This window comes from Ambystoma mexicanum, chromosome 4q (assembly GCF_040938575.1).
Source record: "Ambystoma mexicanum isolate Mex_15411 chromosome 4q, UKY_AmexF1_1, whole genome shotgun sequence".
Lineage (NCBI taxonomy): Eukaryota > Metazoa > Chordata > Amphibia > Caudata > Ambystomatidae > Ambystoma > Ambystoma mexicanum.
This window is the reverse complement of record NC_090928.1, coordinates 235,611,211-235,635,744: the sequence shown is the minus strand read 5'-3', so window position 1 is coordinate 235,635,744 and position 24,534 is coordinate 235,611,211. Positions and strand designations below refer to the sequence as shown.

The window sequence follows — 24,534 nt, the reverse complement described above, 5'->3', positions numbered from 1 at the left end:
GCAGCCGGCAAGTTGCAAAGTGCTAGGTTAATCAGATGGGGTGTATCTTATAAGTGCAGAAGAGGAGTGAGTGGGGGACTGTATGGGTAATGATACAGGGAACACAGTGCAAGGTGTGGCCCGGAGGCAGTGCAGGAGGATGGCAGGGTGAGCAGGTACCTGGGCCCGAAGGACAGAGGGTGGCCAGGTGCACAGTGCTGAGAGAGAAAGAAAATCAGCAGGGGAGTAGAGGGGCAAAGCCAGAAGCGAAGAGGAAGATCTAAAGGTGCTTTCGGAACTGTATATGGTTCTCCTCAAGTTTCAAGGTGGCAGGGAGGCTGTCCCAAAGGGAGGCACCAGCCGAAGACAGAGATCTACGCCCAGCTCGTTTCTTTGAAAACCGACTGACTCTGAGGGAGTTAGTGGTAGAGGAGCGAAAGGCTCAAGAGGGGAGGTATTTATGGAGAGATAATTGAAGATATTTTTGACCCAGGCCCCAGAAAGCCTTGTGGACAATGCAGAGGGTTTTAAATTTAATCCTTGCATCCACAGGGAGCCAATGAAAGGATTTCAGAGCTGGAGAGATACAATCCCAGGGCATGAGGCCAATGACAAGTCTCACAGTCCTGTTCTGGATTAGTTGTAAAGGGCGGAGAGTGGAGGCAGGTAGATTTAGAAAGAGGCTGTTACAGTAGTCCAAACTAGAGAGAACCAGAGCTTGGGAGACAGTGAGCTTCTGAGGGAAGGAGAGGAAAGGCAGGGTACCTCTAAGGAGGTTCAGTAAGCAGTTTGTCTTTTTAGAGATGTCAGAGATGTGTGCGGAGAAGGAAAGTGTGGAGTCAAAGATGACCCTGAGGTTCTTCTCCTCACAGGTAGGGGTAGGAGGAGGGGCAAGGGAGGCCGGCCAGAGAGTGAGGGAAAGGTTGGTGAAGGTATACCAATGAGGAGGATCTCGGTCTTGTTGGCATTTAAACAAAGGTCATTGGTGGCACACCAATTTTGAATGGCGATTAGGCAGTCACAGATTAGGGAAGAAGAGGAGGTGGCTGAAGGAAGCCTGAACATGAGTTGGGCGTCATCAGCATAAAACTGGAAATTTGAGCAGAAAATGGAAATGCAGTAGGCGAGAGTTTCCAGGTATTGGTTGAAAAGCCAGGGCGAGAGGTTAGACCCCTGTGGAACACCACAGGTAGAGAGGGAGATAGAGGATAGGAAGGACCCAAGTTGTACCCAGGAGGGTCGATCAGAGAGGAAAGGGGTCAGCCAGGCCAGAGCCTGATCAGTGATACCCAGGTTGTCACAGAGACGATTGAGCAGGGTGGTATGGTTGACCGTATTGAAAGCAGAGGAGAGATCAAGTAGGATGAAGACAGAGGGAATGTTAGAGTCAAGGTTGGAGAGCAGGTCTTCACAGATGTTCAGGAGAGCAGTTTCCGTGCTTCTGGCAGCTCTGAAGCCAGATTGGTGGTCACGGAGAGAGCCAACAGAATCAGAAAGAAGGTTAAGCTGGGAGATGGCAAGCTTTTCCAGGAGTTTAACCAAAAAGGGAGTAATGGAAATTGGGCAATAGTTAGCCGGACAAGAAGGATCAGCTGTAGGTTTCTTGAGGAGAGGATGCACAAAGGAGTGCTTCAGAGGGGAGGGGAAAGATCCAGAGGCAAAGGAGAGGTTGCAGAAATTGGCAAGGCCCGGAGCGAGGGTATCGATGTGGTTCTTAATGGTTTTAAAGGAGCAGGGATGGACCTGTTTTGATGAGGCTTTCATAGATCGGACTTGTCTAGCAACCTCTTCAGGGGAGGAAAGGAGGAGAAAGAGGGGGGTAGCTGAAAGTGGATCAGCAATCAGAGAAGGAGAGGGGAGAGGAGAGGGTGTGGAGGAGAGGGTGGACAGGATGTGCTGAGTTTTAGAGATAAAGTGTGAGGCAAGGGCATTGCAAAGAGCTAGGGAGGTGAGAGGAGGGGTGGAGACTGCGGCAGAGTTGGCCAGCTCCTTGCAGATTTTAAAGAGTTTGGCTGAGTTGTTAGATGCCGCAGAGACACAGGCTTGAATGTGGACTTGCTTCTTGGTGCGGACAGAGAGTCGGTATTGCCTTTGGACCAGGCGGCAAGCCAGTTTGTCAGAGGATGAGCAAGAAGCCCTCCATTTCCTCTTTGCCGCCCTACACTTACGTTTAAGTGTAACTAGGTCAGATTCATACCAAGAATTGCACTTGGCTTTAGAATTCAAACAAATCCTCATGACAGGAGCAAGAACATCAAGAGTAGCAGAAATAGAGGAGTACAGCAGAGACAGGGCTGTGTCAGGGTGTGAGTCAGCCTGGGGTGAAGGAGGGGGGGAGAAGGTGGGAGCGAAAGCCTCGACTGACACACGCTCCATGGGCCGGATGTCCGAGAAGGTGGGTGGCAATCCTGGGGTAGGCTTGGTGTGAGGGGAGTAGATGGAAAGATGAGAGGAGGGAGAGGAGGCAGTGATCACTCCAGGAGAGAGGAGCGGTGAGGTGAGTAGAGAGGGGGAGACCAGAGGAGATCAAGACATCCAGTGTGTGACCGGCAGATTGAGTCGGGCCAGAGGGGAGGATAGAGAGGCAGAGTGAATCGCAGAGGTCACGAAAGAGCGCAGATGAGGAACAGGGAGAATCAAGATGGATGTTGAGGTCACCAAAGAGGAGGAGTCGAGTGTTGGAGGCCAGGAGGGAGGAGGAGAGGTTGGCCCACTCAGAGAGAAAAGAGGTGATTTGACCAGAGGGCCGGTAGAGAGTAGCAACAGTAAGAGAGTGGCTATGAGAGAGAGAGAGAGCCATTCAAAGTAGGAGCAAGTCTGAGTGGGGATTATAGAGGCAGGAATCCATTCAAGGAAGATCAGGTCTACACCCCCTTTGGGCCGGGTGGATCTGGGGGCGTAGAGGATCTTGTATCCATCAGGGAGGACAGTGTCAAAGCTTGTGACAGAGCTGGCCATGAGCCATGTCTCGGTAAGACCGAGGACATCAAGGTCAAGTTCTACTAGGAGGTGGCAGATGCCAGAGGAGTGTTTGACAGCAGAGCGAGAGTTGAGGGTGGCGAGATGAAGAGGGTTGCCAACCTTAAAGACCTTTTGGGCAGGGGTACAAATCAGAGGTATGCCCTGCAGAGGTGTGGAGGGAGCTTGAGATGGGGTAGAGGAGGAAGGGTAAAGGGGCAAGGTAGCCAAGGCAGGAGAGTAGGGGACAGCTGGAGAGGTGAGTAAGTTGATGAGGCGAGGGAACCACCTACCAAAGAGAAGGAGATTGGCCCAAGGGCCTTGCACCATGACAGTGCCATTTAGGTAGACATTAATGATGGCTATGGAGGAGTCAAAGGAATCCATGAGGACTTCCCAGCGGGTGCCACCATTAAGGGGAGAGGAGGAGACAGCACATAGCACAGAGATCATCTGAGGGGTCCAGAGATCTGGCGAAGGAACGACAAAGAGGATGTCAGTGAGGGTTTGTCTGGTAGAAGCGCTGGAATAGGTATCGGCAATGGGGAGACCTGGGTTGGAGGCCAAGATATCCTTTTTAAATGTCTTCTTACCAGACTTAGTGAGAAGGGAAGGATAGTTAATAGTGAAGCAGTTAGAGTAGATAGGAGAAGCAGATAGCACCATGGGCAGGTAGAGAGAGGAGGCAGTGGGAGAAATATGCAAGTGCACAGGTATGGAACAGTCACTGGGCTAGCAGTTTACAATTGAGGGCCAAAGTAAAATGAAAAAAACACACCCAAATTTGAACGCACCCAAATATGCTAACAAAACACACCCAAATTTGACTTTCTAAAACACACCCAAATTTGACTTTCAATGGTAAATGCTAAGGCACCATTGGTAAAAGAAAGGAGTTATGAGTTAGAGGTGAGTGCTGAAACGAGAGCATTAGAGAGCATAACAGGGACACCAGTTGGAAAAGGCAGAGGGGAGAGTGAAGGTTTGTGAAGGGAAAAGAAAGGGTAAACAGAAGGAGGGAGCTAAAACCATGGAGAGGGAGGTAGGAGAGTCTTGGTAGTCCAGTTACATGGCTGAGTGAGCTGGCAGCCCCAGGTAGGGTCAGTTTGCGGTAGCAGATTCATGTAGTGTCCCGGTAGCGAACAGGGAAGCAGACAGGGGTCTTAGAAGTGGGCCTTGGCAGGGAGCCGGCAAAGCCTGCCGGTCCCCTATTGGCCACAACAAAAAATTCACCAGCTAATTGCAGCACAGGAGGGGAGAAGGCAGGCAAGACACACCGCCTCGAGCAGGTAACCCAGCAATGCGGCTATGTTGGAAGCACTGCATGGTGGGCACAACGTGTGTAGGCCGAGGGAGACAGGAGAGAATTTCCAAGTTGAAACGGGTCCCAGAATGAAGAAAACACTGCCAAATAGCTAGCACAAAATGCGCTCTGATTTTAGTGAAACTCACCATAAGAATACACTTTCTTGTAAAAATGCTAATTTTGCCAGGAAATATCTTCTTTTTTCCCCCTTAAGGTGCATTGGTCACACAAATGCACCTACCTGATACATAGGGCTGTTTCATGTCGGCACAACCAGGAACTTCAAGTACAGCTAGTGGAAGGCTGCAGGCATCGTGCTCCATAGCAACTAGACGGTGATATGAAAAGCAAATGTTGTGGGCCTGGGAGAGGGGCCCGGCAAAGCCTGCTGGTCCCCTATTGGCCACAACAAAAAATTCACCAGCCAATTGCAGCGCAGGAGGGGAGAAGGCAGGCAAGACACTCTGCCTCAAGCAGGTAACCCAGCAATGCGGCCATGTTGGAAGCACTGCATGGTGGACACAACGTGTGTAGGCAGAGGGAGACAGGAGAGAATTTCCAAGTTGAAACGGGTCCCAGAATGAAGAAAACACTGCCAAATAGCTTTCACAAAATGCGCTCTGATTTTACGGAAGCTCACCAGAAGAATTAACATTTTGTAAAAATGACGATTTTGCCAGGAAATATCTTCTTTTTTTCCTCCTTAAGGTGCACTGGTCACACCAATGCACCTACATAGGGCTGTTTTTCATGTCGACACAAACAGGTACTTCAAGAACAGCTGGTGGAAGGCTACAGGCATCTGCTCCATAGCGAAGAGAAGGTGAAAAAAAAGAGAGAAGGAGAGTGTGGAGTTGAAGATGACCCCAAGGTTTTAGCCTCACAGATGGGAGAAGGAAGTGAACAAAGAGAGGCCGGCCAGAGAGTGACAGGAAAGGAGGGAGCAGGTGTGCCGATGAGGAGAATCTCGATCTTCCTGGCATTAAGGCAGAGATCGTTGGTGACACACCACTCCTGGATGGAGAACAGACAGTCAGAGATGAGAGAAGGAGAAGAGGTGGTGGAAGGGATCCTGAAAATGAGTTCAGTGTCATCCGCATAGCACTGAAAGTTGGGCAGAGAGCAGCAATGCAGTGGGAAAGAAGTGCCAGGTATTGGTTGAACAGCCAGGGATAGAGGCTAGACCCCTTGGGAACACCACAGTTAGAGATAGAGATAGAAGAGAGGAAGGACCCAAGTTGGACCTGGGAGGGTCGACTGGAGAGGAAGGAGGTAAGACAAGCCAGGGCCTGACCGGTGATACCCAGGTTATCGTGGGGACGGTAGAGCAGGATGGCAGGGTTGACAGTGTCAAAGGCAGAAGAGAGATCAAGTAAGCTAAGGAAATAGGGGGTGTTGGAATCAAGGTTGGAGAGCAGGTCTTCATGGATGTTCAGGAGAGTAGTTTCCGTGCTTCTGGCAGCTCTGAATCCAGACTGATGGTCATGGAGACAATCAACAGATTCAGTGTTAAGTTTAAGCTGGGAGATGGCCAGCTTTTCCAGGAGTTTGCCAAGGAAAGAAGTGATGGAGATTGGACTATAGTTAGCAGACAGGAAGGGTCAGCCGAGGGTTTCTTAATAAGAGGGTGCACAAGGGAGTGCTTCAGGGGGGAGGGCAAGACTCCAGTTGCGAAGGAGTGGTTGCAGAAATAAGCCAGAGCAGGAGCCAGGGTGTCAATGTGGTCTTCGATGGTTTTGGAGGAACAAGGGTGAACCTGTTTTGACGAGACGTTCATAGATCAGACTTGTCTATGAAACCTTGTCTGAGGAGAACAGGGGAAAGGCAGAGAAGGAGGGAGGAGAGGTGGCCGAAGAAGGGCCAGAGGAAGAGCAGGGAGCAGTGGGAGGAGGGGGAGAGGAAAAGAGAAAGGACAGGATGTCCTGCGTTTTAGAGATGAAATGAGAAGCCAGGGCCGTGCAGAGGGCCTGGAAGGGGACAGAAGAGGTAGAGACTAGAGCAGGATTGGCCAGCTCCTTGCAGCTTTTGAAGAGTTCGGCCGAGTTGTTAGATGCAGCGGGGATGTGGGCTTGGGATCGGGGATAGAGGTTAACCTCTATCCCCTGTTCCACCTTTTCCAATAGATTCCAGGATAACTATGCTATCAAACATCCCTCGGTCATACTCGATCTCCACAATATGCTATCTTCCGAAACTAACACGCTGTGGTTTTCTAGTGATTTACTCCACCTAAAACAAAGGAAAGAACAAAATGCTAGAAAATCACACACTTGGACTTTACTTTCACATGCCTGAAAAAAGCATATCTTCCCCATCTGTGACCTGAACTCTTCCCCCATGCTCTAATCGCTCCCAAGTTGAAATTCTGGAAAGACCTTCTGAAAGGAGCCATCTCTACACTTGCAGCTAAACTGCAAAACCTCCAAAACTATCCTGCAAGACTTAGCAACAATCCTGACCATTATAACCCAGTCTACTATATCATGCATTCACTTTACCTTCTTTTATCTAATGAAAGGAGACAATTCAGGATCCTCCTTCTAATCCATAAAACACTAGACATGTGCTTAAATAACCATACAACCTAATAACACCATGTAAATCTACAAAGCACCTCCACTCTTCAGATATATCCCACCATTGCTCCCCACTTCCAAAACCTCATCCGAAGAACATTTGGAGTGTGAAGTGACACCCATTGGAGCATTCTCCCATATCCTCTTTCACACTACCAACATTCCCTGCTTCAGAGAATCTGGCTCCTCACCCACAGGCATTACAGCAAGGCAATTTGCAGTATGCTTCCGCATTACATATGCCAATGAAAACATACATAGTTTCTTTCTTGAGAGTAACCAGATTAAATGTTTAGCCTTTTACTTTTGATATTCCTGCATGGACAGTAAGATTCTTATATCTCAGAAAGGGTACATAAAATGAAGGACTGCACTTAAACACTCGGAACGGCACTTGCACACTCTGAATGCTCACACGGCCTAGTAGGGCCGGCTCTCTCTTTCTTCATTGTTACTATATTTGCCTTTCATTCCCATGTTCCTTCCCTGTTGTCCTGTGGGCGCTTTATAACACAATTCCCTTGATGTATAAGCGCCTTACAAATTCACAATAAATACATAAATAAATAAATAAATAAATAAATAAAGGAGCAGAAACAAGAAAGAGCAAAATGTTCTGAATGGCTATTGAAATTAGTTATGCACAAGGTTCAGCTGATATTACTTTGGCTTTATAAAAGTGTTTGTGAGAAAGCATGGTGTAGTACAAGAGTCATGAGACCACAGAGATTGTCTCTTTGGATTTGGATTTAAATCGATTATAAATAATTTAGGAGGCAACATAAGTTCTCTAAAGCCAGTGCTCTGCCCTGTGACTAGAGGTATTCTTTATAATTTAAAAGGACTGTCATTCCGCTTCATGTTAAGGAGTGGCATTAAAACAAGTCTAGAAGAAAACAAGTCACCAGTGTCTTGAATTAGAGAACTATTAAGACAAGCTTTCAATGGAATGACAGCAGAAACCTGTATCAAAAACAATACCTCTATAGCTTCCTACCCACTGCAATGTAAGAGGTGCAACATTTCCTAAATGGAATCCCAAACCGAGTTTTTTAATCCTAAAATTGGGCAGAGCGCATGCAATAAATAGCAATATCAAAACCTTGGGCAGAGGACCCCTTTGAATTTTACAGACTTACCTCACACACTTTCTTAATCAATTCAAGCTTGCGATGGATAGAGGGAATGCTTTCTGAAAATGTTGATCGAAAGAGGATACAGAAGACCCGTTCTGAAAAATTCGGAATGAGGGAAAGCTCGTAGAGAAACCTGGCAGGGACCAAAACATTACATTCTAGATTATTTCAAAATACTCCAGGCACATTTCCCATACTTTAACAACTATGTGCACATTCCTGTTATCTTCTAATTGTTTACTGCCATTCTAAATAAATGAAATGCTAAAGTATGCCATTAATATCAAACAGATTACAGACATTTCACAACAATCATTTTGATCCTCCGGTGGCAGAAACATATCTTCTGAGAAATTACCGCATTCTGAGGCAGTCATATTTATTTTGCCTGTAATGATAGAGTCTCATTTAATATCTGGAACAATTCTGCAGGCAATAGATTTACAAGTGCAACAAGAGTGTGTGTCGCATGCACACATTTGGTCCATTTTATCTTGCTGAAAAGGACTGCAAGGCGGAGGTTAATAGTTATTGAATGCATATAATTTATTTGGCCAGCCAGATAAACTTTTACACCCTCTCCTTTATTCCACCATCCATTCAGAGAGGAATGTTATAGTTTTGGCCAGGATTTCTTTCAGCTAAGAGTTGTTATGCCCACGGGCACAGACAGAAGGTGATGGAAAGTTCTCGATTGCTGACATTATGTAATCTATAAATTGCAACATCTCTGTCAACACACTGGAAACCAGCCTGGAGCTGTGCACGCTGCGGGATCCTAAAAGCAGCGGTCTCGCACTCTTGCAGCACATTCATGCTAGAGCTTCCACAGTGCATAATGAGACAGATGGATACAGAATTTGGGGTCTTCCTTTTACATTCTATATGTTATTACCACCAATTAACTGTGAATACTGAATGCATTGTAAATATTTGAATAAGCTCGCACAGTCTCTAGTGTGATTATTGAACGCAACCTTTCTTGAGAAAATGTAAACAAAGCAATGACTAGTTGGGTTTAATACAGAATGTTACTTCTACGTATAAATACTCATGAAACAAATTATAAAAAGAGCTGCTTTCAAATCAAATCCTTTACCAAATGCATAGAACCCTTGCTCTTGTGATGAGCAAGCACGCCTACATGACTCAAAATCCCTTGATATTTAGTTAGGTTAGCATGTTAAAGCACTGGTTTACGATTCCATGAAAAGTCTTCAATTTAACCTATTTAAGCCATACAATGACCTCATCTAAGGCACCACTACCCCTTTCAACACCCCCTCAGCACAACCAGTACTATTCTCTGTTCCCTCTGGCATTTGCTTTACCCCTAATCCACGGCATCAAGAACCCCAACCCACCATGCATACACTCGTACTGATGAACAATCGTCTTTTTCAGCTGAAGTGATTTTTGTCGCTTTCAAATACTATCTTGAACAAACAAAGCTGTATATCTGGATGATTAAATTAGACTTTGGTCATTCTTTAAAAACAACCAATATACTAACAGAGTCCACATTGCTTCCCTCTAATGCCACCGTACCTGTGCCAAGAAACAGGGCTAAGGGAAATTCGTATTTGTGATGGATTCAGTGTTTATCTAAATCCAGCTTCAAAAGGAACAACGGGGCGGCTACACTTGGGACTGCTGACATTGATAAAACTGGGACAAGGTTTGGACTTCCTTGACGAGAAAAATCCAAACTCATTTCCACAGAGACTGGCATTTGATTGACAAGATCCAACTACAGCGAAAAAAAAAACGCGGATCATATTCAATGTCTTGGAATTCAGCAAAAATAGAATCCACAAACTTTCTACATAATCTAACAACATTGATTGATGACGCTTACATTGACTTCATCGATCCACACATGCTTCTCGGCTGATTCATGGAATTTGTGCGCCGAAAAACGGGGATTTGTGCGCTATTCTGGACGCAAATCCCCATTTGTTAAACAGGGATTTGCGGGCAGAATGGCGCACAAATCCCCGTTTTTCGGCACACAAATTCCATGTATCAGCCCCTATATGTGGTGACCTTAACATCAAATGTTTAGACATTAAGGGCAAGATAATTGAAAAACCTGAATTAAAGAGCACAGTAGCCCAGTGGGAGCGAGAATTAAGCCCACATGGTTTTCTCATGTGAAATGGGCAAATCAAAGGAGACGTTCCTGCCCAATTTACATGGAATTGTAATGAGCAAAGGGCTCACTTGGACTATTACTATGTCTCGAGAAACATGAGAATTCTAATTGATACTTTAACAATCAATCTGACTATGACCAGTGATCATAATTTGCTAACAATAACATGGATGGAGCTGCAATCACATACTACTGTTAGATCACTACCTCCTCTTCAAGTCTTGTATGGAGGCAAGAGATTAAGAATCAGCCCACTTGACAATCATCTAATTGCTGAGACTTATCGTTCGAACGTACAGATGAGGAACACAGCAGTAGATTATACTGGTGCTCTACTAGCCTTTAGACAAAATCACAAAAGAAAGTGCTGCCATCCCTTCATAAAACTGCATTCATACAACGAAGACCTGATGCTAGTCAAGAGAAAATATAGAGCGGACTTGCAACAAATCAACAATTGTCAGAGTGAGGACAAAATCAAACTAATAAGAGCCAGAAAACAATGGTACAAGAATTGGCTGATTGCTTTGAAGGCAACCAGAACTCAACATGACGCTGAACAAATGTTGAAATGTGTCTGTTCAAAGAAATCTTGTGACTTATGGGACTTGCTCAATAATAGCACAACCATCCAATTAGCCTCCCTTCCAAATGTAGTATCAAAAAAACAATGGCAGTCACACTTTGGCAAGCTATTTGCGATGCCAAAGTTCCACAAAACTATAGAACGAGAGACTACAACTCATTCTTGGAACATTGAATTTGATGAAGATGACATTGTCAAGCTGATTAAAAACTAAGCTCTTTGTGAGCTCCAGGCCAAGACGGCCTCACAAATGCCACCCTGAAACAAAATCCAGAAGCATGGGCTGATTTTTGTATGCTACTGTCTAATGAGATTTTGCTGGCCAAAGACGTGCCAGATTCCTGGAAAACTGCTCCAATTATCCCTATATTTAAAAAAAGTAGACTGAGGGAGCCCGGCAATTAATGCCCCATAGCTTTGCGCGTAATACTGGGAAAGATCGTTGGTGCAATATTACTACAACATCTGAACAATTGGACAAATTGTTCCGGTCGACTGGATCCCAGACAATCGCGCTTTGTAAGAGGTGTCGGCACCAATCTTAATCTGTTTTTGTTTACGCTATTGAAGCTCAAAGCAATCAAAGCAAAGTGAAAAACATATGCATCATTGGCTGTCTTGAAACAAGGCTTTGATAGCATCTGTCGTGAAAAACTACGGACCAAGATGCAGACATGGGGATGTCCTGAAGATCAACACCTTTAGGGGGCTAAAACAAGGCTGCCCCTAGCATCTGCCCTATTTAACATCTATCTATCAGGCATGGGTGTGAGTCAAAATGCTGTCAGAGCTTTCTCCCCTGAAAATTCATGGAATCGAGGTTGAGCTGTACCATTAAAGCAAGGTCTGGTCTTGAATCCAAGTAATTGTCAGGATAGGAGTAGTCCTCGTACAACATGCAGAGATAGCAGCATTACAGAGTCGCCCTCGTACAACATGCAGTAATAGCAGCATTACAGGCTTCATGTTCATAGAATTGATTCATTGTACGCCATGGCAGCTTTTGTTGATCTTAGACGGAATCTAAAATATTCCATATTTTGGTCTTTTTGTATACATTAAGTAGCTGCACCCTTTGACTCATTTCAGGATCCACAGTATGGGTACCATAAAGGACGCCAGGGTACTAAACCATGGATAAGCAGATCAATGCATTGTACCCAGTAGTCACAGTGAAGGTTTGACAAAGGTAAATTGTCTGCAAAAAAGGGGTCCCCGAAAATAATGTTTCAAAAACACATTGCTATTTCATTCCGAGGTGACTAAAATCCTAATAGATAAAAGAGGGGTCCAGAAGGCCCGAACGCCTTGCGTAGTAGGCACTTCCTAGGACTCTGTTCTACTGAAATATTGCAATACAGAGAAGACCACAAACAGGTGTAAGGCAGAATACATCAAGGCCAGCACCACTGCTATTGAGGCGGCTATTGAGCCGACCCAGCGTGGTAATAGCTTCAGCCAGGATGATCTCAGCCTTAAATTGAGGAAAAATACTGTCACCACTTTCCCAGATCAGTCCAGCACAGGCAGTCTGGGTCCTCCAAGTTCCTTCATCCCTCTGTCAATGCCAGTACAATAGCTCTAACTCACACAAAGGGTCTCATTAAGTATGTGTATTTATTGGGCCTCATTACATGGTAGGAGGTAACCATGGCGCTATTAGCCTTACTGCCTTCTGGGTCCGGGTACGAGGTATGGGGACTTACCGGGTCCCCATGTCAATTACCATTCGCCTTTCCCATTCGAGCCCCCATAGGGCTCAATGGGAATGGGGAAGGAGCTAATAACGGTACCGCCATTAGCAGTACCGTTATTAGCTCTGAAGTCCCTCAGCGGGCCCCGTCCTTAACGCCTGGTCAGACCATGCATTAAGGACGGGACCCGCTGAGGGACCTCGTAGTAGGGAGGTAAGGGATTACAGCCTACCGTGTAATGAGGCCCAATGTGTTTTATATAGCGCCTTTGTTCAAAGCGCTTTACCTAGGACAGTCAACAATATAATGAATCAGAATGCGAATCAGTGTTCATAAACGGTAACATTCAAACTGTGGTCGTAAATAGTAACAATCAATTAGCATTCCTGGGAGTAATCAGTCAATCAGTGTTCATAAACAGTAACAATCAATTAGGGTTCATAAGAGTAAGTTAATTACTGTACATAAGCAGATTAAATCAATTAGAGGACTGTAGCAGGTGGGTTTTTAGAGAGGAACGGAACAGAGGATAGGAGGTAATGGAGCGAAGAGACAGGGGAAGCATGTTCCAGTGAAGAGGGACTATGAGCTGTAACTAGCAAAAAAGGGATTGGGTACAAGGGGGACGTGGGACATTGGGCCTCATTACGAGGAAGGCGGTAGGGGGTTAACGGCACCGGTAGAGCTGCCGGCGCCGTTAACCCCCTACGCCTCATTACGAAGTCTGCTCGCGTGACCCGCTAAGGACGCCTGGCAAAACCAGGCATCCTTAGTAGGTACTGCAAGCAGACCAGGATGCTAACAACGGGCCCGTCATTAACGGGCCAGTTGTTAGCATCATCCCCATCCCCATTGAGCCCTATGGGGGCTCAAATGGGAATGGGGATGTACCGGGTCCGGGTTCCTTGAATGGGGAAATACCAGGCCCTCCAAGGTCGGAATGGCCCGGTATTTCCCCATTCAAGGAACCCGGTATCGGGGTAGCCATGCCGCTAAAAGCAGCATTGCTACCTCCATACTCGGAATGAGGCCCATGGAGTCTTGAGTCTTAATATTAAGTAATATTGTTACTGCATACAATAAGCATGCAGTAACAGGAATGGTTCGCGTGATTGACCATCATGCAGACCCTTCAGTTAGTCCCCATTTTTGAGTCTCATAGGACGCCATTGTGGATTGCACATTAACCCATGCTGCAATGGCTCTGTGTGGAGGAAATATTCTCCACACAAAACCAAGCAGTTCCTAACAAGTTCTAATTTAAAACACTACATTTTGTGGTGCATTAAAAGTGACAGTAATTTCATTTTTTGTTGAACCGCCACATTCTCAATGAGGCCCAGAGTGTTCTTCACATAGGCGAGTCAGGGCACTGTGGCCACACTTTCCAGTTGTAATATGGAGTGCTCAATTGCATTGTGATAGCGGACTGCATTCTCAAAGGACCAAATTTGGAACCGCAACAAGAATTATTTCAGGTTCATAAGATCTCCCATTACCTTAATGCCCCATAGTGCCCTAATGTACAGAGCGGCGATCCTTTGCAGAACTTCCAGTATCCCTCAGGGAAAGGTATTCTGGTTGTGGCTGGTCATTTCAGGCTTCCCCAGACTTCTGCAATGTAAAAGCGAGGATCATGAATTGCCTGCGACTTGTGCAGCTCCTGGGCAGGACAGGACCACATCCTACATTGTCCTGTGCACTACACAGGCTGGTCACGTGATTCACCAGGCATAGCGTGGCATACAGGAGCCCCGTCTGGATTATTGGGATATTTAAACCAGAGCATTTACTGGGTAAGCGCTTCTCTGCTGGATATGGACCATGAGTGGCGTTGACTCATGTTTCCTTCTTTGGATCTCATGGATTTCTGAATCTGTTGCTCTTTAACATGGATTTCCCCCTGTACCACCTTTGGAATCTGGTACTGTGGACTTTCTTTGTATTTGGGGATATTTTGTTCTGGATTGTTTTTGGATTAGCCCATTGGAATGGAGCTTTGATACCCTTCTATCTTTGTTCCTTTCCCTCTTTAGTTTGCGTCCTCGTGCTGCCTGGGAATAGGCCCTTGTGCCGTTTTTAATTCTTTTGGGGATTCCCCCCTGTTTGCGGCCTGTCTGTTTCAGGCTGATCTTTCTTTTTCCCTCTATTTCCCTGCAGCCTTCACTATGCTCCACATTTCAGGTAACACCTGTACATTCTAGGGAGGGGTCTTGGTAATCCATCATTGATCACTTGTAGCTGATTGTCTGTCATTTCTCTTGCAGCCTCTGGCAGACCCTGGCGGCATTCCTTCGAGTTGCTCTATTGATCAGCTAGTAGAGTGGCTAGTAGAGTGTCTCACTGACTGGTCCATTAGGGAAAAGGGCTACCAGATCACCTGGGACCACCAGTCATGTCACTCTGCCATGGAAGCTGCTGGTTATAGTTCCTTCTCTCTCTAGAAGCAGAGAAATGCAATGGTACATGGTCATAAAATTGGAATTTCTGAGTTGCCTCTCTCCTAAAATAAAGGAACCTGGTTTCTTTGTTGCAGGGTCCACTGCCATGACTCTGTATTTGCTCCCACCTATCAGTTTCCTCTGTTCACGGAACTCCTTTCGCAGGAGGCCCATTCGCTCTGCAATGGTGTTGTTCCAACAGCACTTTACAACAGGCAGGTCTTAGCAGTTAAGTCCAAGAGGGAGATTAAGTGGTAATATGGAGGGCCCTTCTTGCAGTTCTTTTTACATATAGGGTACACTGAGGCACTGCTTCAAGAATTGGGGAACATCTATTTGTATAACCGAATAAAAGAGCTTGCACAGAAAGGAAGCCTATAGTAAGATGTAATGCCTATCGGGTTAGCTCCCAGCCCATCAGGACCAGTGGCTTTGTTCAGCTATAAGGTCAAAGTGGGTAACTCTATTTCATCCAGAAAAATGTGTGCTAGCTGCTCTTTGTGGTACATAATCAGGGTGGGTTACCTAGGGCTCACTCTCTCCTGGTCATCTGCTGAATAAACAATGACAGAAAAACCTTTGCCACCTGTCCTTTGGGATAGAGACCCCTTTGTAAGATGGTACCATGTAGTTGCCTGTGTTGGAAATCTGCTAGAAGACCATTAGGCCCTTGGGCGCTGCTGCTGGATTGAGATTTTCCTACGCTTGCTGACACATTTCCAGCCCCTCCCTCTGCAACATAATCAGGCTCCTCTAATCTGCCCTGAAGCTAGGGATACCTGCTGGGCCCTGAATTCTTACAGCAGTAGGCTTCACTGTCATCTGGGTCTTAGTCATTTTCAATTCAATATTAAACCATGTCATTAGCCTCTTATCTATCCACCCACCTCGGAGTCGTCATATGCACCTACGATCTTATTTCCAAACGCTAGCAAAACATTAGAAAATATGGTCTGGATTAAGGTCCATGTTTAAGATGTGTTGAACCTGTGAGAACATGTCCAACATAATGTTTTTGGTCACTGTATGTATCAGGGTCCCCAGTTCCCATCTCAGTTTTGGTCTGTGTCCCACTCTACTACTGCCTCCTAGGAAATACTGGTCCAGCTGACAGAAATTAGGTCAAGATTAAGGGGCAATGGCCCGATTCTACCCTTGAGTCAACCCTCAGATCACCCACTGCAGACATCCACAAAAAAACGAGTCCATAGCACAGGAGTGGAGGTGGTCAGAAGGGCCAAAACCCAAGGACTCTTCCACAATGTTGTCCCAGTTTTGGAACCCTATCTTACATTGTGAGCGACTGTTGAGCTTGTCACCAAGCACCTCTAGTGCCCTTCTTTCCCCACTTTCCTCCATCGTTAGGAGCATAGATTTATTTTATCTGTCACTAACTGCGACACTGACACAACCTGACTTCCAAATGGGGGAGAATATATGTTTATAACATAGACAATCTCTGTTACATGGTTTCATTCTGGTGCTCAAGTGGTTAAGATGCTTTATTATCCAAATGTTTCATATCTTACCCCAGCAGAGATTGGTCCATTGTTACAAATGCACCTTTGGGCCAGTATTTACTCCCCTTTATAGAAGGAACAAAACATGAGGTGACCCAGGGTGGTCAAAGGGGGCCGATAGCCAAGTCTTTTGTAGCATGTGGACTCAACGTAGGACAAATAATCAAGCCAGTCTGCATCCACCCTTTCTTGCCTGCTCAGACATGTTTCAGATGAGGAACTGGCTGCTCGGGATTCCCTGCTGCTCTTGAGGACATTGCCTGGAGGCTCCTGGAGACTAGAGCGAGACCTCTGCTGCAGGGTCAGGGGACTACCCCCTCTTCTCCTCATCCCGGCATGGTCAATCTAAAGTATACATTTGGGGGGTGGGAGACCCTGGTGAGTCCTCCTGGTCTCGTCTCATCCGCCCGCCGGCTTATAGCCCCAGTTCTGGCACAGTGGACTCAGTGTGCGATTCAGGTCGAAAAAATAATGACAGATGATTTCTGAGATCTGGGTGTCCCTTAGGCAGGCCAGGTGAATGGTGTAAGTTACTGTCTTTTTCATTCAGTGTCACTGAAATACAGCCAGAAATAAGAACGTTTTCCCCTTCCCCCATCCCGACACATAGTTCAGTATTGTCAACATTACATAGGGCTAGCCCCCACCTTGCCCTCCTGACACTAAATCAAGGAAGGACCTTATATGTAGAATTTCCTTTTTTCCCTCATGAACCATTTTCAGGGGAGAGCGTTCACTAGGGCAGAATTGCGTGGTTTGTTTACACCCTTTCAAATGTAGGTCTATGTGCAAAACTAATGAGCTTGGCACAAAGGGACACTGACACCATCTCTCCTACATGGATCCTCATCTGCACTCACTCATTAGACCATTGCCTGTCGGTTCTAAGCCAGGAGAGGCACAAACAGCCATCATCTCCGCTAGTCTTCATTTGATCTTGTTGAGAATGTCAAATTTGGGTCTAAAATGCTCTGTAAGGGAAGATGAGTTGGGTGGCGAAAAGGTGGAGTTTACGTTATTGCCTATTTCTCTGGTGGGGGAGAGTGAGGAAGAGAAGATGGTTTGGTGCCCGGGTCTTCTTCGAATGAAGAACACCCTTGCTGGGCTCTGAGGGCATCATTCTTTTTCTAATTCTCCTAGTCTCTACTTGGGCTCAGGTGGGAGCAGAGCTGTTTAGGATCCATCATTTTTAGCTTGATGGCTTCCTTTGTGAAATAACTGTTAATCCTTAGCAGATGGGCTTTTGGTGTCTCTGAAAAATGATCTCTTGGTCTGCTATGTCTTCTGTCCAGTGCTGGTCGGTTGTGGCTGTGGGATAGAGTTGGCTGCTTTAAGAGGCTACAATGGTGCCCGGGAGAGTGTTGACCCCTTCGTGGTGTATTTAGAAGTGAAGGGAGATAGTGATCTCATGCAAGTCCTAGAATTGCTACAAAAGACTGCCACATACGTATTGTTGGCACAGATACAATTATTTCTAAAACATCCTACAAAAGAGAAGCCTATTTGTGAAAAATCATCTCCGTTGACCTATGGGAACTAACTGAGATGAGCCCTTGGAGCCCAGCCAGGAGGGTCACATTTAAGTAAGACTTCCCTCTGCCCCAATGACCATTCCAGAGATCCTTGGTGCTCACAAAAGATTTGACTGCATGCAACCACTCCATCGATTGGATCACCTGGAGCCTGGCTGTGACATTCTGCAGGGCGTATCCCACCTGGAACACATTTCTCTTCTCAAGACTCTCATTGAGCCAATTCAATGAGATCAGGCTGTTTAAGGATCAATTGGCTCCCAAAGCAAATATTTTAGGAGCCAACTCAAGTTCCTCTGACCCACATTTATAAAATGATAACAAATCCAGAATACATGCAAGCCTATGTCATATATCATAGAACCACAGAAAAAAGCTATTTTGTTGCCTTTGCGCAGTCTTCTTAGTTAATCTTTACAGATTGAGCTATGGTTTACGTGTAGGATGTAGATTGCTGTCCTTGTGGTGCTCAGGCTCTGGCAGCATCAAGATAACTTGTAAGCTTGGACACATCACCCACTGTCATGATGTCAGCATCACTTGGTAATGAAGTGTAATTTAGCCACCACTTTCCCTTTGGAGAAAGCCATCAGTTGACAGAGGGTTCTGGATTAAATTGTTCCAGTAAAGGCCTCCCTGCGCTGATTCATGCAAGTTCTTCTTTGGTAGACACATTGAGATGTGCAAGTTGGATTTACTTGTTTTGTGCAGAAATTCCTCACTCACTGTGTCGCTGATATTGATAGGATAAGCACACCTTCGACTGTTCCGATAATGAGTGCAAATAGAAAAAGTTACCCACGGCTGTGACTTACATACTTTTTCTTACTTCTATGTCCCGTCCCCTTTCCTCCATACTAATGGGAGATTCTCACGCACTAAAACAGGATTTTTGGGTGGATGGTTCGAATTTGCTGCTGCACTTTGGAGGCTGTTGGTGCAGTGTCGGTGCAGCCTGAACTTTTCAATGTATTCTACAGCTTTCAATAATATTATGTATAGTTGATCATCTTGTGAAACTCTTCAAAGAAACTGTACAACTGCAAAAGGAGGCAATGTAACGAGCGGCTTCTATTTTTGTATTCTGAAAACAGTTATAGCACTGTGTGTACTCTTTGAAATGATTTTATTATGTTCAAACAAAGTTTCATAAATTAAAAAAAGGTTAATACAACTATTTCTAGAGCAGACACACGGAGATATCGAAGCATTGGTGTAGCATGTAAGACAATAACCCATGACAGCAAAATTCTGTAGGAGGCTGGAGCAGTTAGCCAGCCCACTGAGGACCAGGGTTGCAATGAGTATTTTGTTAGGGTGAAAGGTTAGATGTGGCTGGATTTTATGGAATTTGATAGCTGTAGAAAGGGTCGGAAAGGGCCATACAATTGTCTCGGGCACCAAAGACAAAGTGGCCCACAGTTGCAAATGGCTATTAATTCCTTTTGTGACACTGTTTGAATAGTAACTAAGGGGGAGTTTTTTGATAAACTGTGATGCAAATTGTGCATTTTAAAGACTATCTATTCAGCAACACTGGTCAAAACTACTAGCCGCAAAGTGAATTAGCTTATAAAAGTGGCCCGCTTTGACCCAAAAGAGTGGCCCGCTTTGACCCAAAAAAGTGGCCTGCTTTGACCCAAAAAAGTGGCCCACACCAGCATTTTGTGTTTTTGATTCGGCCATGGGTTTATTGCCCTATAGGCCAGTCTGAACCTGGATGTAAAGGTGTTAAACTATTTTGCCTCTGTGTAGTACAGTTGTTGGTAAATGGCTTTGCGCATACCTATTTAATAAATACATGTTTAATAAATACATGATTGACTGAATACCAAGTGCAGGTGATTAAGTGAACTACTTCATGTCAGGGAAAGCATTGCCCCTTAAAACTGGAATCACATTTGAAGGAAATGTTCTTACTGTTCGGGTTTATCCAGAGGCTTTGCATTTTCTTTCTCTTTGGATGTCTTTGCATGTTTTTGGAGCTTTTCCATTTCCTCAGACTGAGCTCTCTGGAATAAAAATTCAAAAGAAACAAAATAAACTGTTTACTAAGTGTGCAATATTCATATTGAAAAAGGCAAATTAAACCGATATTAACTATGCGCTATCATACTAGTAGTTATGGTAAACCCACAATGCTACCATAGGAGTTACACGAGGGCCTCAGTTTATGGATGATACTAAAAAGGGAATGTTACTTTCCTGTAGCTCACATACTTATCAATCACCTTGTGAGACCCTTACTCCATTCACCTTGGATATGACTCCAGCTGTGCTTCACCATACCAATTTAGAAGTTGCCTGAAACTGTAAGTAGGGAAGGTAGTCGAGCCAGGAATAGGTGAGGGGCAAGGATGATGAATAGGAACGCCTGGATTCTTGGATTCTGTTCAAAATGTACCCTTGCACAGTCTTGTTACACACATGCCCGACTTGTCTCTATTCACAATTTGTCTGAACAGACTATAAAGCAGATAATGATCTAAGGAAATGGTAGATTTTTTTTGATAATGGGGATTGTGTATTATGAAATCTTGATGAAATTGTCATAACGCCATAATTTGAAGGCAGCGAAAAAATAAAACAGATTAAAAGAATCAGTCTTTTTTTGTGTGCATCCTTCAAAATGAGGAATTATCACATGGAACCCACGACTGTTACTTTAGAAAATGTTTCAATGAATGAAATTAATTGACAGCTTAGTACAGGCATAATGTCAACATGTCACAAAAAGTGGCCAAGCCAGAGTGAAAATCAGCTCATGACTGGATTCAAAAGGTAGTGTTTAAAGGTGTGTTTTAGGTGGTACCCTATCAGTTCTGAATAGTTCTATATGATTCCGAAAAGTCAAGCACCTGTCTGTGTTTATTGTAGTGTTAGTTCGCTGTCAGGGAGTGAATTTCAATTATGTTATAGTGCTGTGTGATATGTAGGGAACCATGTGATTGGAAATGGGAGGCTTTAAACGCTTCCCGGCCAGAAACATAACCTGTGCATGTCAGACCAAGCTTATGATTTTGGTTGAATTCCTGGAAAACAGTTATTATAATGGTGACCGGGAGAGTGTTGATGTCTTCACAGTGTTTCCTGAAGTGAAGGAAGAAAGTGATCTAATGCTTAGTCCGAGGATTGCTAATAAAAAGACAGCCACAGTCATATTGGTGGTACAGATAACATTATTTCTAAAACCTTCTACAAGAATGAAATCTAATTGTGAAAAACCATCTTCATAGACCTATGGGAAACCAACTAGGAAGACCCTCTATCCCAGCCAGCAGAGTCACATTTAAGTAAGACTTCCCTCTGCCCCAATGACCATTCCAGAGACCTTTGGTGATCACAAAATATTTGACTTCAAGCAACCACTGAATTGTTTGGATGACCTTGTGTCCAGCTGTGACTTTCTGCAGGGCTGGTCCAATCTGGAGCACAATTCTCTTCTCAAGATTCTCATTGAGCCAATTCCAGGAGATCAGCATGCTTTGGACACTGTCTCAGGGAGACAGACTATCCAGGTGTTCAATTAGCTCCCAAAGCAAACATTTTAGGAGCCAACTCAATTTCTTCTGACCCACATTTATAAAATGACTGAAAATTCAGAATACATGCAATCGTATGTCATATATCATAGAAACACAGAAAAAAGGTATTTTGTTGCTTTCCTGCAGTCTTCTTAGTTGAACTTTCAAGATTGAAGCTTTCCAGATTGGTTACTGGTTTGCACGTAGCATGTAGACTGATACCCTTGTGGTGCTCATGCGCTGGCAGCAACAAGCTAACTTGTAAGCTTGAACACATCGTCCACTGTCAAAATGTCAGCATCACTTGACAATGAGGTGTAATTTAGCCATCACTTTCCCTTTGGAGAAAGCCATCACTTGACAGAAGGTTCTGCATTAATGTGTTCCAGTAAAGGACTCCCTGCACTGATTCATGCAAGATCTTCTTTGTTAGACACTTTGAGTTGTGCAACTTGGATTCAATTGTTTGGTGCAGAAAATCCCCACTCGCCGTGCAACTGATATTGACAGAATACACATTCTTTCTACTAAATGCAGACTATTTTAAAAATGAGTGACTAACATACTTCTACATACTAACATACTAACATAGTCCAACATTTTCTTACCATATGTCCCGTATAGTTTTCTCCATACTAATGGGAGATTCCCAAGCACTAGAACATTATTTTTGGTTGGATCGTCCCAATTCTATATTATTTAAAGGGCTTTAGAGAACCACCAGCCCTAACTGAGCATCAGTTCTGGAAGTCAAGTCAAGGCAGTAGTGTTTGCAGAAGGCAGATGGAGGAGCTCATGTAGCTGCATTTGTGATGGAGTCCCAGGGACATATTTCTGACAAGCGGCTGAGGCCACCTTAGCCCTTACTAGATGAGCATGACGCCCTTTCGGTGGTGGAAGAAAAAAACAGAGTAGGCTGCCATGTTGCAGGAGTCTATCCACCTTTAAATGGAGGCCTTGGGTGCCAGAGCATTTCTGTTAAAATTGCAGAAAGGTAACAAAAATACTTGAAAACACTCTGAAGTCCCTTGTTCTGTCAAAGTAAAATTTAAGAGCTCTATTAACGTCTTAGTTATGTAGGACGCTTTCCACATCAGAGGATGGTTGAGGAAAGAATACGGGTAAGGACATTTCATGGTTGAAATGAAATTCTGTGATGCATCCAAAGGACAATGGTTTTGAAACGTTCCTCGGAACAAAGACCCTGCAGCTCACTTACCTTTCTTGCTGATGTGATTGCCATGAGGAAAGCGACCTTTCATAAGAAAAAACTAATATCAGTTGTGGCCATAGGCTGAAATGGTTTCTGACAAATTACGTTGAGTACCAATGTATGGGGGCTCATGCAAAATTCCTTGAGACCACCGAAGCTCAAGTGGATAGAGCAGAAGTATTTAATATTAAACACACATTTAAGTAGTACTGAAAACATATTGAAAATATTTTCATGCAATCAAAGTTCAATAAGGAAGTCATTGGTCTGTAAACAAGGCAAAATTGTATTTCAAAGATACATTTTGCACAGATCAAATGAGCATATATACAAGTAAATAGTGTGATCTCAAACATTTAATGCTGAATATTCCAACTAAGTTACCACAAAAGGAAAACGAATGAATAGCCCTGTCACTTGACGCATTTCGGTCCAAAGACCTTCATCAGAAGTGTGGTAGTCTATAAACCAAACAAAGTATGTCAATATATTAGAATACATGTCTTATAATTAAAACATTTAGGATCACAAAGCTTCACCCCTAGATCCCAAACTATAATTAGTGCCTGTGGTAATGTCTGCAATCCTGACTGGGATCCACAAAACCTTGTGGTAAAAGTAAAGAAGGATAAAGGAATCATATGAAGAGACACAATAGGCTGTGAACTACAGACGCTTATACATATTAAAGAGGAATAGAATTTACCCAAAGTAGGTGGTACAAAGGCTTGTAACTCATTGCACCAAATTCCAAGTGAACAATAAAACATCCTAGCTTATTAGGTGTGTGCCTGTTTCACATTTAGCGTTCAGTGCCACATTATGTCATGAACCGTCGTCTACGTCCTTTCTGGACCTCCTGGTCCCTGACTCGCAGGGGTTTGCATGCAGTTATCCTTCCAACATGGCCGCCCGGAACGGAATGCTCCGGATCAGTCTTTGCGTTCCACGCTGCTCATCCTACAAAAGAGACACGCCCTCGCGGCTCTGCGCGTCTCAACGTTACCGCTACCTGTAGTCGGACGTGCTTAGCCGGAGTTCGATCGGGGCTCTCGCTTGATTCCTTGTTCCCAGTTTCTTGAATCCCCTCCTGTTCCCTTCCCTCTCCAATCTCCTGGAGAACCTTCCGCGCTCGAGTCACGGTCCTCCGTGCCTCCGAGCATACCTTAATTACTTCCTGGAATTACCCTGGACTTTGTGAACGCTCCTGGAAACTGAACCGCTACTCTCACGCTGGACGGTGAAGAGCGGCGTTCGGGTCTATACAAATCCCGGACCGTAAAGAAGAAGAAATCCCAGAAGGTTGCAAGTACACAACAGAAATAGGTGAGAAGGGGAGAGACTTGTGACACATTAACATTCCATTTAGCATGAGGGAATTTAACTGGAGGATAATGGTGACAAAGGACATCAAAGCGGCCTTTTACTACTGAATTTAACAATGAAAAATAATTGTTTTCCATGCTTGGATGTGCTCCATGAGCAGATAAATAGGTTCTACAGAAATCTATATGTATCCTGGTGGCTGTAAGTTCTGATATGAAGGAAAGAACATTGTCCAAAAAAGCTGACATGGGGGTTTATCTCTTTTTCTAAAGACCAGTGACAAAAGTGAACTCTTGTACTAAGCTCTTGTAGAACTCTTATGTGCCGCCTGCATAATGCATAGGTTTTCTTCTGAAAAATCAAGGTGACCTAGTGACCTGATCTCTTAAACCATGGTGCCAAGTTTAGTGAGCGTGGGGAGGGATGCAATACCAGACTATTGTCCTGATGAAGCAGGCCTGGTAGATCTGGCAGATTAATAGGCTGGCGAGATGCGAGGCTTATGAGGTAGAAAAACAGAACCTCACAGGTCAGCAAGCAGCTATGAATAAGAGTATGCATTTGGTCGTGTTCTGCAGTTTTCAGAAA

At 44.7% G+C, this 24,534-nt stretch overlaps 1 protein-coding gene across 1 annotated transcript in view; it reads right to left on the bottom strand.

The window, feature by feature from the left end:
- Nucleotides 1-24,534, bottom strand: part of LOC138467625 (formin-2-like) — a 629,879-nt gene that overhangs the window by 239,675 nt on the left and 365,670 nt on the right. Inside the window, exons 9-10 of the mRNA XM_069607785.1 lie at nt 19,804-19,895; nt 7,959-8,088 (exon numbers count right to left, since the gene is read on the bottom strand). Coding sequence (XP_069463886.1) covers nt 7,959-8,088; nt 19,804-19,895 — 222 coding nt within the window. The remainder of the gene's footprint in view (nt 1-7,958; nt 8,089-19,803; nt 19,896-24,534) is intronic.